Raw genomic sequence first — 19,971 nt, 5'->3', positions numbered from 1 at the left:
ACTGCCCAGCCAGGTGCACTTCTGACTATGAGATACAGTCATGGAATTCAGGAAAACTTGCCTCTCCTCTTCTTCCATTCTTAGGTTTAGTTGTTTAAGACACATGACTGTGGTCTCCTTAGAGTTGCTGCAGCTGCTCGCTCGATGGGCACAGAGCCCTGGGGAGGGGCCTGTTCCTATGATTTTAGGTAGAAGAACTCTTGTTTATCAGCATACTCCTTAAATGGAGCAGATACAAGCTGTGCGTCACCCCAAGGTGTCAGAATTTTCTTGCCCAAGTCAGTTGGCTGCTTAAGGATCTTCTTTCTTTCAGGTAAATGGAAGAGCTGGAAAGCAGTGTCCTGCAGACACGGAAAGCACGCCGCTTAGAGCAGATGGTGGCAAGATGGCTTCGGCGCTCGCGGGACAGCTCAGCCCGGTAAGCTCCCCCCACCGCATCCCTCCCCAGGGGTACTGGCAGAGATGTCTATCGAGGAAACATTTGGTGTCCCCGTGGGAGGAGAGGGTGCAGGCTAGCTTTGTTCTTCACACAGTATGGCAGAAGTGCATAAATAAGTTAGCTGAGATTCCTCAGCACGCATCCACAAACACACTCCTCCCAAAACTTACACAGGCATTTGCAGACCCACAATCTATACATGGGAGAACACGCTGTGAGTACAGACCCTCTGTCACACACACACACACACACACACACGCATGCAGCCCTGCTGGGAGTCAGCACAGCTCCTGGTTCTGTCCTTTGTTGCCAGTCCCCGTTTCATTCTAAACCAAATGAGATGAAATCAAATACACATCTGATGGGGCTGAGACAAGAGAACTTCAAAATATGTTCTGTTCCCAGGAGTTCACTTGCCATCTCGAGTTTCCCGTCTGCTTCCTCTGCAGGGTGGAAATCTCACGTGTCAGGTGTTTCTGAAATCACACAGCCTTTCTTAGGAACTTGCAAACAGCTGTTCAGCTGCTGAGTAATGAACTTCAGCCAGGACTGCTCGGCCCCGGAGCCAAGTGCCTGGATCCTCCCAGGGGAAAGCAGGGGAAGGCTGGGGAGTAGACTGAGCACCATTTCACACATGAAGCATCTGAGACTCAAAGAATGAGTCATCTAGGACTCCCTACAGCCCCCTCAGAAGGCTTCGCCAAGTCTGCAGTTCTGACAATGGAGCCAAAGCTGCTCCAGGCTCTTTTAGATCGACCCATGATCCTGTGCAGCTGTTTGTTCCTAACAGACTCCTCATTGGCCTCCTCCTGCTAGCTCTGTCTCTTCCCCTCCACCACTCAGACCCCCAGCTCTTGTGCCACACTCCTTTCTGCCAGCTCCAGATCTGGAGCTCCACCCACTCTCCCCCTCCCCTGGCAAACGGTGGAAGAGCTTGGTTCATGCCTTCCTTCCCCCATCAAAGGATCGAATGCCTGAAGTGCTGAGTCTCCTGTAAGTGTTCTGAATTAATCTCTCCCACAGAGCTCCACAGTATTTTTTTTTAATTTATTTTTCTGAAAGGCACAGAGAGAGAGAGCTTCCACTCACTGGTTCACTCCCCTAATGCCCACAACACCTGGAGCAGGGCTAAGCTGAAGCCAGGAACCCAGAGCTCTCAAGGCAGGCACCCCGAGAACATGGGCCATCACCGGCTGCCTTCTTAGACACATTAGCAGGAGGCCAGATCAGAAGCAGAGTAGCTAGGACATTCCCATAGAGGATGTGGATGCTCTATATGGTGGGCTAACTTGTGCCATAGTACATAGAGCTGGATGGGAAGTAGAGCAGCAGGGACAAGGTGAGGATTTAGCCACTAGGCTACTGCACTGGGCTTAGTAAGCAGGTGTTTCAGATCAGTGTTTTAGCTGAGGTTTCTTGGATGCTTCCAAGGACAAGTTTGTTTCGGAGATGGTTTTCTTCAGCGTGGAAGCCCACTGGGAAGTGTTCCCTGCATGCAGAGAAGCTGCCTGTGGACGTTGATTTAAGTAATCCCTTCCCAAACAAAAGCTTGAACATGGCCTTTGGGGGTGAAATGTCAAATCCAGACTGGCCCAAAGCCACTGACACTATCTGAGGATTCAGTCTGCATGCAGTGAGGCCTCTTTGTATGCTGTGTTCAGGGCTCATGTGCTTCCACGCAGGAAGGTTTAGGCGGCTGATGCCCACCTGTTTGAAAAGCATTGGGGTAGAGTCTGTTGATATCCTGTGGCCACAGGGCTTTGTCCTCTGAATGATTATGAAAGCTTCCTCTGTGGCTGGCCCTGAGTTGGGGGACAAGGGACAGGAGATAGGCAGTTCTGGCTTCACTGATCACAGTCTGGAGGGGACACAAGACCGTGCTGGTTATTAGGAGTAAGATGAGTGTTTTAACAAGGTTCTGTAGGTGTTTCGAGTGGATAGAGAGACTACCACCAAGGCAAGAAGACTGGGCAGCTGGTCATATAACATGCATGGCTAGGTGGGCTGGGGAGGTCTCCAGAGTGCTGTGTGTGGCTGGAGTCGGGGAGCAAGGTTAGAACGAGGGAAGATCTTACTCCAAGACCCATGCACTTTAGGAACTCAAAGGAGATGACTTGGCTGGAGACAAAACGCCAGTGAGACAGAATGCCATGACTCGTGGTTTCAAAGGGTAGAATCACAGGCCAAGGCCCTCAGTGGAGGAAGAGGCAGGAATAGGGCCGTCTTTCTAAAGTCATTCTTAATCTTCTGGACTGCAGCTGGAGCTACCAGCACCCGCCTCCTGGTGTCATTGACTGAGCTTTGGGACATGGAGAGGGTGAGTCCTACCTAGCATGACCGTCACAGGGCTGAGCTTGGCTGTTCCATTAAGCAAATGTAAAGGGTAGTGATGTTGGACTCTGCCACTGATATTCAGATAGTTACTTGTGAGTTGTTTCTGTGCCTGTTCAACTTTTGCCAGTGATAATAGAGTTAGCAACTCTCTTAGTGGTGCCACATGGCCTGTGTGCCAGAGCCCGTGTGCTTATTCACACACTAAGCACCATACTTCCTGTGGGCAGAGAACAGGTGCAGGGGTGGACAATACAGAGTTCCTGTGTGCAGGGGACCTACCAGCTAGGAGGGAAGTGATACGTGGCGTCAGTCTGGTCAGGAATCTAAGGCCAAGAGAGAGGGCAGCTGCCCTGACAGGAGGGAATGCTTTCTAGCCAGGGACTTAGAGAACGAAGAGGTGGCTTTTGAGCCTGGATGTGGGTGTGGCCTCACACGTTCCTGCTCTGGGCAGCTGAGGCCTGCAGGAAAAACTGGTACAGCAGGAGAGATAGTTTCACACTGAAGGGTGGGAGGAGGAGCCAACCGATGGCCACTGGCCAGGACAAAGTTGAAGAGTTTAACCTTAAAAAAAAAAGTTTTGGGGCCTGGCACGACAGCTTAGTGGTTAAAGTCCTCACCTTGCACATGCCAGGATTCCATTCGGGTGCCAGTTCTAATCCCTGCGGACCTGCTTCCCATCCAGCTCCCTGCTAATGGCCTGAGAAAGCAAGAAAGAGAGAAAGAAGGAGAGCAAGAGCAAGCAGGAGAAACAGAGAAAGAAAATATCTTCTACCCACTGGTTCACTCCTCCAAATGGCCACGATGGCCAGGCCAAAGCTAGACACCTGAAGCTCCATCCGGGTCTCCCATGTATGTGATGGAGGCCAAGCACCATTTGCTGCTTTCCCAGGCACATTAGCAGGGAGCTGGATAGGTAGCAAAGCAGCCAGTACTTGAACTCGAAGTTTGTATTTTAATTATGGAAAATATGCATATATATATATAATTGTTTCTTTTTTCAAGTGACTTATTTTAATTTTTAATATAGTTTGAATTATTAAGTGGATGCCAAAAAAGGTAATGGAAAATGTGTATTGCAAAAAGCTGTTGGGTGGATTTTGTGATTTTTTTTTTTTTGCTCCAAAATAAGCTTTATATTTTTTTTAAAAAATTTATTTATTTATTTATTAGCTATTCAATAATCCGAGCAACAGAAAGAGAAAGAGAGGGAGAGACATCTTCCATTTGTTTTTTTCACCCTCCAAATGCCTGCAACAGGCAGAGCTGGGTCAGGTTGAAGCCAGGAGCTGAGACCTCTATCCCTGATTCCTCACGGATAACAGGGCCCAAGCCCGGGAACCATCATACTGTGCTTCCCAGGGTGTTTCAGCAGGAAGCTGGATTGGAAGCAGAGCAGCCAGGACTTACACCTGCACTCCAAGCTAGGACACAGGCATTGCAAGCAGCTGCTTAACTTGTTGGAGCACTACACCTGCCCCTAAACTTCCATGCCAATCATCCGTGAATCTCATGGGCACCCTCATGTTTTCATGTGTAACTCCCTTCTGTTTCAGTTCTTCGCCTTTGCAACGAGAAACCCAGAGTCACTATTGCCCAACTACTCCTGTCTCCCTTTATTGTCTCAATCAAAGTTACATGGTTCTATTTGGATGAATCTCTCTCTTACTCTGGATTAAATTAATGCACACTGCTAATTTGGTTACTTGTCTCCTTCCTTGGCATTTTCTGGTTGTTTAGCATTAGCTCATTGAGAGTGATTGGCACCTAATGGACAGTCATCTCATCTATTTTTAATGAAGTGATGAATGCTTTCGTGGTTTTGGCCTACAACTCCAATAACCCTATCCTTTTCAAGAGCTAGAAATTGTCTTTGTTCATTACTTTCTAGGTGTATATGTTATTATCCGCTTAAAAGAATTGTATGGTGGCACATTTGCATTTCTTGTGGTTACTCTTTTTATCTCCCTCTCCCCCTAGAGCTGTTGTAAGCATTTCCCCTTCTGCATTAAACGGAAGTGGTACCCAGGGTATACTTACTCTGTTGCTTTTTGAATAGCACACAGATGTTGATTTTTGGCTTCCAGTGTGGAGTGTTTTGGTTAGGAAGGCCCTTTTATTGTTTTCACGTTTTCTCTTTCGTCGGGACTGGCTGTGTGTTTTCTTCCTGCAAATGTTCCCAGTTTTATGGTCTCTCCCAGGCTAAGACTCCATGCAGCCCTGTTCAGCCTTACACAGGGCTCACCTTGAAGAAATCCTCTCTCTGCCTCTCGGTGGCGGGGGGGAATGGCTCCAAGTCAGGGCCCTCCCAGGATGGTGTTACAAGGCTTTGGACTGCACAGGTCCTGGGCATAAGCCACTTTGGTGTAGTTCCTGATCTTGGCTGAAAGGGGGAATGGCTCCAAGTCAGGGCCCTCCCAGGATGGTGTTACAAGGCTTTGGACTGCACAGGTCCTGGGCATAAGCCACTTTGGTGTAGTTCCTGATCTTGGCTGAAAGGGGGACTCGTTGTGGATGACAGAGGAGTGATTTTCAGATAAGTGTCACATTGGACAGAGTGCCTGACAGTGCTGGGTAAAATGATGAGAACAGATGCTGGCAGCTCACCACCCACAGCTATTCCTGCTTATAAAGGAAGTAAACACCCCACCCCATCACTGTTTGCTCTTTTGGGGGGTGGGAGGGAAATCTCTGTATATATTTATCTCTGTCTCTCCTTTCTCTCTCTCTGTAAATCTGCCTTTCAAATTAAAAAACACATCTTAGTTTAAAAAAATTTGCCACAGACTCATGAAAAATAGCTGTAACTCTGGTTTTTGAGAGATTAAAAACATTAAATTTACAACTCACCTGCTTTGAGATACATCTCCAACACAGCGGTACAGGTTTGTAAACTTCTGTAGGGGTGGGAGAGGGGTGGTGCTTGTGACTGGGACTTCATATTAGAATGCTCACAGTCAACAGAGTTGCAAGGGAAGTCAAATTTATGGTAAAAGAAAAAACATAATCACCTCCAAAGCAGCCCACCTACGTGATTACCACCGTCAAACATCCCAGCTGCTCCCTGCTTGGTCCTGTTAGCTGCAGGTGTTTTCCCTGGCGCAGGTGCCTCAACTGTCCTCAGTCTGCCATTGATTCACTCAGCAGTGGTTGTTGAATGGCTGCTGTGTGCCAGGCTGGGGCCATGTAGGCAGAGTTCAGGCCAGCACTCCAAGTGCAAAAAGCAGGTGTCTCCTGTCCCAGGTGGCAAGTGCATCCCTGAAATCCTCGGCCCCACCCTGCAGAGTTAAAGCTGCTCTCCACTCTCTCCCCACTGCTGCCCTGTGCACCTGCAGAGCTTGGTTGTGCTGGGGTCACTGTGGTGGCGGTTGCGTCTCATCCACTTCCAGGAAGGGCTGATGTCTGGCTTTCTCCGTGCTGCTTGGAGCTGACTCAGTGTGTGGCCACCAACTAGACCCCTGCCTTTGTCTCTTCTAGAACTAAAGTCGCTGCAGCTGACGGGGCCCCCGGAACCCCAACGCAGACCCTCACCCCCGTGAGGCACACGGTAAAGATAGACAAGGACGCCCTCCTCCAGGACTATGGATTTCACATTTCCGAGAGCCTCCCCCTCACCGTGGTGGCCGTCGCAGCAGGTAGGGGCCAGCTGGGGAATGGTAAAGGAGTTTGGTTTCTACCAGAGGAGAGAACGGCCCTGATTCTCTTCCCATCGCCCTGTGTTGCCACAAGATGCAGAAGATACTACCCTAGGAAGTTTGTGAAGGCACGCCTCCTTCTGACCTGATTCTGTGCTGGGTTTTGACTCTGTGAAGCAGAGATCCCCAAGTACACTTGCTGCTCTGAGCCCACAGACTCCCTGGAGCCTGAGCTCCACCACCCATGGCCAGCCTCCGGGGCTATAAAAGCTGCCTCTTCCTTCTTTCTTTTACCTTGCATGCTTCCCCGCGGGGAGACTTCCTGGTCAGATAGTGATGGAAGCTATCGATTTGTTTCTGCTGGAGTGAAATATGGACTGTGCCAGAGTGGAGAAAAGGAGGCTGTGTGTTTGTTTTTGCACTTGAACTAGGTATTGATGTTAGATGTAGAACTACTTATAATATGATTAATTTCACTTGACACACACATACACATGTATACACACACATATGTGCACACACACACACACAGAGTTCTTCAGAAATGACCATAATAGATGGGCTGGTCAGCTCTGTTGATTAGAAGGTTTCTGTTGGTTTTCTTTCTCCTAACATCCCTTGACATTGATGGATGAAAGGCATGGCATCCATAGCTTATTACCAGGAGCACTGAGAAGCATGTGAGCCTGCTTCTGGCTGAGGGGAGGGGCGGGTGTGCCAGGGCCCTGGGGCCTGGTGCTGGATGCCACCCAGCCATGCCGCTGGGATTCATGGGGTCTGGGCCCTCCTGGCATGAATGTCATTACTTCTCTTCTGCCCAACAGGAGGCTCTGCTCATGGCAAGCTTTTCCCTGGCGATCAGATCCTCCAGCTGAACAACGAGCCTGCCAAAGACCTCTCCTGTGAACGAGCCGGGGACATTCTCAGGTACCTACAGTCCTCTGTCACCTACAGAACCACATGGGTTGGTATAGCACATGGAGGAGCAGCAGGACACTAGGAAGGACTGCATCCCATTGAGCACACAGGAGAGCCTGGTGTTTAAGTCCCAGCCTTCTCTGTTTAGGATGGCTCCACCATTGTGGCTGCAGTCGTTGCACTTCTCCACCTGCCTGCGCAGCCAGGACATCTTAGATGTTCAGTCTCACTAGTGATCTATCAGGCTAGATCACACTTTGACCAATAAATATGAGCATCTATAGCGTGAAGCCATTGACATCTGTTCACGGAGCACTGACTCTGGGCTCCCCTGGACAGAACTCAACACTGAGCAATGACAGGCAGACTATGCAGCTGAAGAAGCAGTGGGTTGCATGGGGTGATGGCGGGGAGCATGGAGAAGGTGGGAGTCCCCCAAGCTCTGGAAGAAGCAGTGGTTTGTTGAAGCAGAGACGGGCCTACAGGTATTTCAGCTGCACCTGTTATGCAGGGTGGAATCTGGCCCTTAAGGAGGAAGGTGAGGGGAACCCAGGCTGAGCAAGCAGCAGGGAACCATAAGAGGGAGCAGTGGAAAACAGACAGGGGTGCTGAGCAACTGATTGGCCTTGACAGAAGTCCTGGGCAGGTCAGCTCAGATGATGGAGGGTCCTCAGCCCAGTGCAGTACACTGCAGTGTCATCTTGTAGCAGGGTATGTGGCTGTGCTTCTCACCTATGCCCTGGTCCACATGTTGTGTGTGAGAAACCCAAGAACTGTTGGTTTGGTTTTAGTTGAGTCCCCAGGTCCTAAAAGGAGCCTGTCTTTTTTTTTTTTTTTTTCAAGATGTATTTGAAAGGCAGATTTGCAAAGACATGTAGGGAGACAGAAATAGTTTTTTCTATCCACTGGTTCATTTCCCAAATGGCTGCAATAGCTGGAGCTGAACCTGACTGGAGGCAGGAGCCTGAAACTTCATCTAGGCCTCTCACATGGGTAGCAGGGATCCAAACACTTAGGTCATCTCTCATTGCTTTCCTAGGTGCATTAGCAGGGAGCTGAATAAGAAGTGGAGCAAGTGGGACTTGAGGTGGCATTCATATGGGATGCTATTGCTTAACTGGCTCTACCACAACACCGGTAAAGCATAAATGACCACAGTGAGAATCCCCTCAGAGCCTCTCTAATCTGTTCATAGATCTGTGAAGCGCAAATGTCCTGTTCAGAGGACTGGGACCAGAAAAGGACCGTTCTCCTGAAGATGGAAAAGAGCCATCCCCAGATACTTAGAAACTCCTGTTGAAATGATCCAATCAACAAAATAGCACTTCAGTAGCAGCAAACCTAAAATACTGCTTTGTAGGAAATCAAATGAAATCGTTTTGCCACTTCCTTCTCTATATGGCAGTGGCAAAGAGACAGGAAACTATGGATCAATTCTTCGATCTTGTGCATTACTGTATAGTGAATATTTCACAGTTATCCCATTAATTTTACCCTTTTTGAACTTTGCAGTCATTAAGTGTGTTCATTATGTGCTTTGGCCATTGCACTGATTGTGGCAAATGGCATGCACTGGTAGATTTTCACCTTACAAACGTTGTCAATGGGCAATTGTTCTATTTGATAAAACCATTTTCATATATTTCATTTTTACTTATTTGAAAGACATTGTTAAACAAAGAAAAGGAGAGAGAGAAAGATGTCTTACAACCACTAACTTGTCCCCACATGGCCACATAGACAGGTCAAAATGAGGAGCTGGAATTTCATCCAGATCTCCCACGTGGATGGCAGAGGCCAAGCACTTGAGCCGCCTTCCACTGCTTCCCCAGGTGCCTCAGCAGGGAGCGGGATGGGAAGTGCAGCAGCCATGACTCCAACAGAGACTCAAGCTGTTGCTTATATGGGCTTCCTTTTTGCACCCACTATTTGGTGAAATGTTTAGCCTCAGTTTTTAGAAATAACAGCTTGCCTGGGTAATTGCCGTGGTTTCTCTTTAAAACTTTTTTGGAGATATGCCTGACTAGTTTCAATGCTGCATTCTCCATCCAAGCAGACAGCTTCATTTGGAGGTGGCAGATGCAGGGTACATGATGGAGAGGGGATCTGGAAGAGTCCCCTGAGGTGGAAACAGCACTCCAGGCCAGCCAGGGTTCCTCTGTGGATTGCTTGTTCTCCCCACCGACCTTTTCTGTTCTGCTGAGCCAAAGAAGCTAATATGAAAGAGGAGGCCGGATAAGAATTCTGTGGGTCTTTCTGGCAGTCACACATACACAGATATGCATGTGCACATGCCACGTGGAAGGACTAAATGTCTTTGTTCTTTTTGTTTTTTCTCCCTCAGGGAAGCTGAAGATTCTCTCTCCATCACAGTTGTTCGCTGCACAGCGGTAAATCTCTTCCTGTGTCCTATGTGTTGCTCCTGAGACCCTGAACTCCCCAAGAAGATTGCCTTTCTAAAATAAGCAGGAAGGGCAAGAGGGCAGAGAGTGACAGCAGAGGGCAAAGAGAGGACAGTAGGTGGCCTGAGGTCCTCTGGTGCATATACGCTGTGACAGAAACAGGTACAGCCCAGGCCTTCAGGTTCATGGACCAGGAAGACTACACAGAGTGGGGCGATGGCAAGAGGGCCGGCTGGGAGTTGAGGGCTGTGATGTCAGACAGGTTGTTAAGACCTTGGCAATGACAATAACTGTCTCACCTATCTAATGGATTGTCATGAGATGTTGGATGTGAACACGTCCTATCAGATCTGACAGTTACCACAAGACAAGGAATGACAGCCAGGCTGCCCAGGCAGGAGCGGCCATCCTAAGCCACCATGGGCCGAGGAAACCTTGTGTCTTCTTCAGGGAGAAGAAGGTCACCAAAGTTTGAGAAGACAAGTGACCAACAAGGAAGAGTGGACAGACGATTCTCATTGTGAGAGGTTTCTGATACACATTTCCTAGACTTGGCCATGAATAGACTAAATAAATAAATAAAAACCCCCAAAATAAAATTAGGAGCATAGAAAATGTTAGTAATGGCATTTAATAATTTAATTGGCTATATGCGAGGCCACCAGGAAAATTCAATAAATTCTCCCAGTTTTTTTTTAAAAGAAAGCTTTTTCTCAAATATAATAAAGCAGAAGCTGATAACTACCAAAAATTTAATTAAAACCATCCAGTCATTTGGAAGTAAAAATACAACTTGCTAAGTAAAGTTAAAGTCAAGTAGAAAAGGAAATCTACCATTACGGACTATTTAGAGAATAATTACAAGTTAGACCTTTACTTCTTAAAACTTAAAACTTGCAGTTGATGTTATGTGCAGAGAAAAATTCATAGTCCAAGAGCTTTTAATTGATTAAGGAAGCACATAATCAATGCAAGAAGCTGGAAGATAAGACTAATAATGCAAATATAAGATGGAATAAATGAAGTAATAGAAATTAGGATGTAAGTGATGTTTTAGAAAGCACAAAAGTATTAGATTGATAAATCCAAGAGCTAATTCCTTTTTTATATTTCAATTTTTTACTTATTATATGGCCTTAATAACAAAAATAAGAGATACATTTGTAACAAATTAAACAACACAATAAACAGCAATAAAGGAAGAGAAGATTGCAAACTCCTCTCCCAGATCCCACTGCACAAGATAGTGTTACTAGCCTAGTTATTCCTTATGGCTGTTTAGATGCATACAAGTATCACATCTACAAAAACATACAGACACACCATAAATGTGTGGGGTAAGTTTTATTTTTCATGGGATAATGTGTATTACTCTGTAACTTGCCTTTTTCTCTTACCATGGCTCTGCTTCCAGCCAGAAGATCCAAAGCTAGCTCAATCTAGTGCTACAAAAACAGTGTGGTCACACCATGATTTATTCTAATCATTCTCCCTCCTAACAGAGGTTCAGCCCCTTTCCAGGAGTTAAACCTGAAACCTGAAATTCTTCCTTCTCTCTTTTGCTCCAGATTACACATGTGCACTCGTGTGTGTGTGTGTGTGTCTTTGGTCCTCGGTCCTTGCATGAATCCCTGTGAAAAGCACACTGCTTTGGCCTGCTATTCTGGCACACTGAGAGCTCATGGTCAGGGAACTGTGGAGCAGAGGAGCCCGTGTGTACAGCTGTCGGCTGTCGTTGTTCTCTCTTCTTAGCAGGGAGTCCTCTCTTCCCAAGTCTCCCCCAGTTCCTGGCGTTGTGAATTTGCATGAATGGGATCCAGCTCTGGGCTTGCTCTTACGGGATTGCTCTCCCTAGTGTTCCTCCATTTTGTTCCCCGATTTCTCCTTTTGGTGAGTGTTTCAAGGATGATGGTTGAACCTGTGGCCTTGGCTATTGAATACGCCCTGTTCCCTTCTGCTCTTGACAACCCTGTGTTCCTCTGTTGCCTCTGGACTTAGTGATTTCCTGGCACTCTGCCTCCCAATTCCTACTGCCCAAGAGCTGAACACCTGAACATCCCTTGTCAATCACTAGCTTGGTAAATTCACTTTATCTGATTCATCCAAGGCATTGCTAATATCAGGGCTGAGCCACAGGGACTTGCTTAGTGAGAAATCACAATTGTTTTGAGTACAGGTCCAGTAGTGTTGAACCCACCTGCTGGCTCTTCCATCTGGCCTTCTCCACAGGAGAATTCTAGGAGGTCTTGCAAGAATGAAGAAGTATTTACTGCTATATCCAGAGGACCCTCACCTACCAATCTGGAACTTTGTCTTCAAAAGAAAAGTGAACATGGTTGCCTCTGACTTGCTTGTGGCAACTCTCCAGTGATTATTAATGATGGCTGAGAGTGTTCTGATTATCTCATTATCTTGGATTTTGCTGAGAGCTAATGACAAGCTTGCCAATAAGAATTTGCCTGAATTTCCTGTATTCGTTTTCTGGGAAATGTGATATTTGACCTTCTTTAGTCTCCTAATATTTCTTCCATTTTCTATTTAGTGCTGCCAGTTATTCAATGTAACATGTCTGTGATGCCCCTAAAGTCACCTGGTGCAGGAAACTTGGACTCTTTCTAAATGGTCTCAGTTGATTGTAAATTTCTCTTTCTCAATCCTTTATGCCTTTTATCCATTGTGATTTAAAGACAGTAATTCCTACAGGTGCACTTCTTCTCTGGGAACATTGCTAATTTCTCTTATCCTTTTCCTAAACTTTTATTATTTATTTCAAAGCAAATTGTGTTTGAGACTCTGAATCATAGACATAAATCTTATTGCATTGATGTTCCAGTTACCCATAATATCACACATATCTTTTTTCTCTGCATTAAAATGCTGGGATCAATTTGTTCATCTCCTAAATTTTAGGGTGCTTATCTGCTGGTATCCCAATCTGTGAGCATTGTTTCAAGAAGCCTCTCCAGTGGCTGTTAAACATGTCTTCCTTCAGCCACCTAGAATGTGGCCCAGAGTTTCACCATTGGACCCTTGTAAACATGGAAACATCATTGACACTGGCCTAAAGGATCAAGGAACATAGGATGCTGGGCATATGAGGACTTCAGCTAGTCAAGACTGTATCTTATAGGTTTAGATCATATAAGACATCATTCACCAAACATCACTGTTTGGCATGATACAATCTAGTTCAAAGGTTTTGTATGATTTTGTCAACTGAGGTAAATCTTTATAAATATGCGGAAGCAGAATATGGCAACCAAAAGGAAACAGCCATGATGAGCCGCAAGAGTTAGAGCTGCAGGAAGCTGAAGGCAAGAGAGATATAAGGACTAGGTTGAAATCACATGCTATTATATTTTTTTAAAGATTTATTTATTTTCATTGGAAAGGCAGATGTACAGAGAGGAGGAGAGACAGAGAGGAAGATCTTCTGTCCAATGATTCACTTCCCAAGTGAGTGCAACAGCCGATGCTATGCCGATCCAAAGCCAGGAGCCAGGAATTCTTTCCAAATCTCCCACGTGGGTGCAGGGTCCCAAGGCTTTGGGCCATCCTCGACTGCTTTCCCAGGCCACAAGCAGGGAGCTGGATGGGAAATGGATCTGCCAGGATTAGAACCAGCGCCCATATGGGATCCAGGCGTTCACGGCGAGGACCTTAACCGATATGCTGTCGCACTGGACCCTGTATTGTTGTTTGACACACATGCTTTCTCTCATAAAAATTTGTGGTTGAGCAACTGCTGAGAAGTCGAACGTGGGTTCTGGTCTCCCCTTTCCTTCTCCAGCTCCCTTTATCATATCGTAGCTGTTTCACAGCCCTGGGGGATTGTCAGCTCTCCTCAGACACGTGAGAAGAAATGTTTAGTTTGGGAGCCTAGGAAAGCAAAGCTTTCATGGGATGTCACTACTTTCTGGGGATTTTAACTGATGCTACAGCAGTGGGTCAGCTTTTTGGTTTTGTTTCTAAGAAATGAGAAGTGACACGTGGCTTCTGTTCTAAAATGTGTCCTGTTGGTGTTTTACAGGGAGTCCCCAAGTCCTCCTTCCTGACTGAGGAGAAGAGGGCCAGGCTGAAGACCAACCCCGTGAAGGTGCACTTTGCGGAGGAAGTGCTTGTCAGCGGACACAGTCAGGTGCGTCAGAAGGAGAGGAAACTTTGACTCTTGGTGCAGTCTGGGAGCTGCTTTCTGGCCCATAATTCCCTGAAAATTGAGGATTCTGCAGTACAGAGAGAATGCAGAGGGAGAGAAGTGCATTTACTGAAATGGAAGGGGGTTTGTGTACCCCATCGGTAAGACACCTGCAGACCAGGTACACAGGATACGGTGGAGGCTCTAGGCCTTAGCTGCGAACCTGGAGAGACCTGGTATCCTGTGACTCCATTCTCCTGCCTATGAAAATGTCTGTATTTTCAGTAGCTGATTTCTCATTATGAGCATACCCTCCTAATATCAATAATAGTGATGAATATCAGTACTGTTAATAATAATAGGGATTGTAGTGAGAATTGCGTCTTGAAGAGCCCATCATCTATGGAACCTCTGTTACGTGACCTGAACTTCTTTGTCTACATCATCCCTAGTCATCACAGTACCCTTCAAGGGAAGTCATTTTTTCTTTTCTTTTCTTTCTTTCTTCTTTTTTTTTTGTTAAGATTTTATAATCCTTTTTGTTTCAAGATTTATTTATTTTTATTGGAAAATCAGATATATAGAGAGGAAGATCACCCCTCTGCTGATTCACGCCACCACCCCCCCGCAAGTGGCCATAATGGCTAGAGTTGAGCCGATCCAAAACCAGGAGCCTGGAGACTCTTCCAGGTCTCCTACTTAGGTGCAGGGGCCCAAAGCTTTGGGTCGTTCTCGACTGCTTTCCCAGGCCACAAGCAGGGAGCTGAATGGGAAGCAGAGCTGCTGGAACACAAACCAGAGTCCATATGGGGTCCCGGCGTATGCAAGGCGAGGACTTTAGACACTAGGCTACTATGCTGGGCCCAAGGGAGGTCTTTTAACAAAAGAAGCAGTGAGGGCTTAGAAAGATTAAGAATATTACCTTCAGGCCCGGCGGCGTGGCCTAGCGGCTAAAGTCCTCACCTTGAACACGCCTGGATCCCATATGGGCGCTGGTTCTAATCCTGGCAGATCCACTTCCCATCCAGCTCCCTGCTTGTGGCCTGGGAAAGCAGTCGAGGATGGCCCAAAGCCTTGGGACTCTGCACCCCTGTGGGATACCTGGAAGAAGTTCCTGGATCCTGGCTTCAGATCGGCATAGCATCGGCTGTTGCACTCACTTGGGAAGTGAATCATTGGATAGAAGATCTTCCTCTCTGTAAATCTGACTTTCCAATAAATAAATAAATATTTTTTTAAAAAATATTACCTTGTAAGATTACACAGGAGAAAAATGCCTGTGTCTAGTCTATGTCTATTCTGTATCCAGCAGTCTTAAATTTTGAAACTTTCAAGTCAAAACTTGTTTATCTGGTCTTCTTGCTGTGACCCAGCCAGTGAGGGTTGATGACCATTTTAGCAAAAGATCCACGTGAACTGGTCCAAATTCACACAGCCCTTATTTTCTACCTGGCATGCTACTCAACTGAGCCTTCCTCTGACTAGACTTGAGAAAGGTGGCTTTGTTCTAGAAGAGTCCAATGTGAATTCTAAAGCATGAATCAAGAAAGACTTGAGACATGGATGGTAGGGGATGATTTATTAAAGTGACCATGACCCCCTCCATGTTTCCTGGACTCTTTACTGAGATCAGATAAGCACAAGCCACGACACTGTTTCAGAGTTTGGGTAGGGCTGAGGCATTTGGAGAAATAAGCTTCTAAAAGGATATCTCTTGGAAAGCTCTCAGATTTAAGTCCCAAGGGGAATTTGTGAGTCTCAATCAATTTCCAAAAGGCTGAGGCAGCAAAGCCACTGGGAGCCAATTATTGGTTTCTGTCTGTCCTGCTTTCAAGAGTTCAAAAGATGATTAAACTGGTTCCAGACTTGCCCCTCTATACATGACAAGATGGCTCCAGGGAAGCACAGTTACTCTGGAAGAATCTGAACTAGTAAGCCCACATTGGAACTATGTTTAACTTTTTCTCACAGTTAAAGAAATGCAAAGGAGAATATTAAGAATTGACAACTTGTTCTTAGTGGATATGAATTCTGTTTGCTGGGAAAATGATGATGGTCTGCTCCCTGCTGGTTCCCTCCCACATGCATGCATGGCTGGGGCTGGGCCAAGGCCAGGCCAGGGCCAGAGTCAGGAGCCAGGAGCCCAGTCCAAATCTCCCATGAGGGTGGCAAGAGCACAATTATTGTGTCATCGCCACTGCCTCCCAGAGTTGGCGTCAGCAGGAAGTTGGAGTCAGAAGCAGAGCTGGAAATCAAACCCAGGCCCTTCCATATGGGATGTAGACTCTTAAACTACTAAGCCAGACACCTGCCTTGTCAGGGTCTTTAGAAAACGGTAAACCTCTATTCCCAGGTGGGCTTGACACCTGAACTGTTTGTTGGGATAAGTACCAGAGCCTGTTCTAGTTCAAGTATTGGGGACTCTAGAATTTCTCTAGGGTCTTATCTGCAGCGTATCACTCAGGGGCTCCTGATTATGAGAGCGGGAGGGGCAGGGGAAGAGCAAGAGGTTCTCTCAAATTCTGCCCTGCTCCTCCCTGGGGAATTCTGGCTGGCATAGAATCACCAGGCAAGACACTCCTGGGACTTCTTCCCAAAAAGCCCTCTGAGAGGGCCAGAGTCTCCTAGGAGCTCTCTCAGACCTGGGGTGACAGGTGGAGCGTGTGGAGGAAAAGGACATCTCACTACTTTTGGTGATATTGCACTATGGAACCCGCAATAGCATCCCACCAGCCAACTCTCACCCCAAAAACCTGCAGAGAGATCAAGATGCTCAGGTATTCTTGACCCAGCCTCATACAAGTCTCCTGGCTTATCAAATTGTGGCCCATGAGGGCAGTGGGAACTAGAGAAATCCCTGCTCATCAAAACAGGCAGGGTCGGGTGGCTGAGGATTTGTCACACCTGACACAAAAAGGGTGTGGCAGGGACATACGACACTACTCTTATGTTTTCCAGGGTAATTCTCTGCTGTGCATGCCCAATGTGCTCAAGCTGTACCTGGAGAATGGACAGACCAAAGCGTTCAAGTTTGAGGCCAACACAACCGTAAAGGTATTAACAGTACACTTGAACCTCTGCCCCAGGAGAATTTGATGGCTCCTAGATCTCCCCCAACACCACCCCACCCCACCCAGATACCTTGCCGTGCTTCTGCCTTAGTGGTCTCATAGCCATCGTGGCCTGGACCCCTATAATACACCAAGGGCTGGGTTATCTCAGTGAATTGTACAACCTCTCAGTGAACTCAGATTTGTTTAGAGATGTATTTATTTGAAAGGAAAAGTTAAAGAGAGAGGACAAAGAGAGAGAGATCTTCCATCCATTGGTTCACTCTCCAGATGGCCACAGTGGCCCAGGGATGAGTCAGGCTGAAACCAAGAGCCAGAAGCTTGTTCAAGGTCTCCCACATGGGTAGCAGAGAGCCAAGCACTTGGAGCATCTTCTGCTGATTTTCCCAGGTGTGTTAAAAGGGAGCTGGGATGTGAACTAGCACACATATGGGAGATGCTTATATTATAGGCAGCCATTTGGGGGAAACAGTGGCCTCCAAGCTAATATCTTTATCACCATCTTGCAGGGCTCAGGAGAGGTTAAGTATCCAGGGTCCTGGTGTAACTCCCAAGACTTCACCTTATCCATCAGGACTCCTTGATGACTCTTTCTGCTACTCAAAACACTAGCACAGCTGAAAACCCAGCCAAGATATTAGCATAAGGCCCAGCCACTGTGTATCCTGTTCTGTGTGGAAGTCTCTTCCAGTAACACTGTATAAGCTCCCCCATTTGAGGTGCTCTGAGGACAGCTACTGAGCTCCATCAAGGGGAGGAGCTTGCAGGCCAGAGGAGGGAACATGCACTCCCACGCTCGCCTGGAGTCCAGGGCATGACGACATAGAAGCTGTGAAAAGACAAGGACAAGCTCTGGGTACCAGGGCAAGAATGCCTTCGGTTGCATCCTGTCCGCATACCAGATGGGATAGAACAAGGCTGCACCTGAGCTGAACTTTGGTGGCAACTAGCATTTCCACAAGGGCAGGTAGGGTCTGGGCAGCCATGGGGTGGGACACATCAGTCTGAGGGAGGCACATGAGCTAAGGCAAAGAGCTAGGGAGCAATACCCCCTTCTCCCTCCTGGCAGGTCTGGAATGTGGGGAGATTTCTTGGCAGGTTGGGGGAGGGAGGGCCATGGTCATGCAAGTCCTCCAACACCTGGCATCAGAGCTTGGGTTGTAGCCATAGACAATAAGGTGTGGCACTAACAGTTCCTGATCCAAGAAGCAAATGGTGTTGAAGCATTAAAAACTGTGAGAGAGTAAACGCGACGCCCAGCTCTTCCGGGGCTGATGGAACAGCAGGTTGCGCGAGGCCAGTGCAGCTGTAAGAGTGGCCAAGGTACACTTGTACACACACCTACATGCCCATCCATATGCATGCAGGTGCACACACAGTGCACAGACATGGCTCAGGGCTCGCTCTGTCACCTTCCCAGAGCTATTCCAAATGCCCATCCAATGCTGACCTCCGACTGGCTTAGGAGAAGCTGAACGAATCCTGGTTACAGGTGGCACACCAGTGAGCAAGGGAAGATGTGGATTTATCTTAAGCATTTATTGTTTTTATTTGACAAGCAGAGAAACAGAGATCTCCCATCCACACTATCACTCCCAAAGAGCAGCCAGTGCTGGGCCAGGCCAAAGCCAGGAAACAAGACTCAATCCAGGTCTCCGTGGATTGGGAATGACCCTGTGACTTCCACCTGCTGCTTCTCAAGATGTGCCTTAGCAGGCAGCTGGAATTGGGATGGAGGCAGGACTAAAGCCAGACGCTCAGATCCAGGAAGCAGGCATCCCAGGCGGCTGCCCTGAGGGGTGCATTTGGTTTGCCACTTGCCAGGTGCCTCCCAGGTACTTGTGCTGTACTGTCTTATTTAATGTTCCAATAACTGTGTGAAGTGACTGGTGATGTCCCTGTGTTGCTAGTGAGAAGCTCCAACAGGTCCAAAGCTGGCCAAGTTCAGCTGGTTCCTAACTGGCCTTTGAACTTTGCACTGGAGCTTGCTGTTCTAACATTCTGCATAAAGAGGTTTTGCAAATGAAAAAGACAAGAATTCTCCTTCTTTGATCAAAGTGAATAGGAAGGGTTGACTTATTTAAAGTGAGTCTCCCTGAGGGCCCAACGCGACTTTAAGGGTATTTATAATAAAAGCCCATATCACAGGGGAATGCACTCTAAAATGGCAGAGTGGATGAAATGAACAAGAGCTTAGCCAGAACAACACTTGGCTAATCCTATTGTCTGCAGTAGCTGAATTTTTAAAGGCACATCTTTTAGCTCTTTGTGGCAGAAAGGGGCAGATATAAACAATTCCATTGCCAAATTGGTGAAAAAAAGGGGAAATTGCTGTTAGTTGCTTTTAAAAAAATCAGTGATTTCTTTAACACATATATATGTATGTGATTATGTGTATGTGTGTGTATATATATAATTTTATATGTATATGTATATATAAAGTTTTAAAGCTGGAGTCACAGAGAGAGGGGGAGAGATAGAAAGATCTTCCACATGCTGGCTCACACCCCAAATAGCTGGAGCTGGTCCAGGCTGAAACTAGGAACCAAGAGCTTCAGTGGGGTCTCCCATGGGGGGGCAAGGGTCCAAGGACTTGGGTCATCTTCTACTGCATAGTAGCAGGGAGCTGGAAGGGAACTGGAGCAGCTGTTACTAGAACAAACACCCATATGGGATGCTGGTGCTGCAGGTTGCATCTTAACGTGTTCTGCCGTGATGCCAGGCCCAATCAGTGATTTCTGTTGATTACTCACAAGAAAAGAAAAATTAAATCAAGGCATGTAAAATTTCATTTGGCCAAAGCAAATCTGCTGACTATTTTTTTGGAACCCTGGTTTTCTGTGTCCCCCTAGGTTGCTAGCCAGGGTCACCTGCTTAGGAAGTTCATTATGCTGGGATGGGCCCGGCACGATAGCATAGTAGTTAAAGTCCAGGATCCCATATGGTCACTGGTTCTAATCCTGGCAGCTCCACTTCCCATCCAGCTCCCTACTTGTGGCCTAGGAAAGCAGTCAGGGACAGCCCAAAGCCTTGGGACCCG

The 19,971-nt window shown here is 47.1% G+C and overlaps 1 protein-coding gene across 1 annotated transcript in view; it reads left to right on the top strand.

Moving 5' to 3' along the window:
- Window positions 1-317: 317 nt before the first annotated feature.
- The window catches only part of FRMPD1 (FERM and PDZ domain containing 1), a 38,754-nt gene continuing 19,100 nt past the window's right edge, over window positions 318-19,971 (top strand). The window contains exons 1-6 of the mRNA XM_040963496.1: window positions 318-418; window positions 6,248-6,405; window positions 7,230-7,332; window positions 9,668-9,713; window positions 13,756-13,863; window positions 16,819-16,914. Coding sequence (XP_040819430.1) covers window positions 318-418; window positions 6,248-6,405; window positions 7,230-7,332; window positions 9,668-9,713; window positions 13,756-13,863; window positions 16,819-16,914 — 612 coding nt within the window. The remainder of the gene's footprint in view (window positions 419-6,247; window positions 6,406-7,229; window positions 7,333-9,667; window positions 9,714-13,755; window positions 13,864-16,818; window positions 16,915-19,971) is intronic.

This window comes from Ochotona curzoniae, unplaced genomic scaffold (genome assembly GCF_017591425.1).
Source record: "Ochotona curzoniae isolate NIBS_2020 unplaced genomic scaffold, NIBS_Ocur_1.0 scaffold_3208, whole genome shotgun sequence".
Taxonomy (NCBI): Eukaryota; Metazoa; Chordata; class Mammalia; order Lagomorpha; family Ochotonidae; genus Ochotona; species Ochotona curzoniae.
The sequence above is the reverse complement of the archived record's forward strand: the minus strand, read 5'-3'. Positions and strand labels throughout refer to the sequence as shown.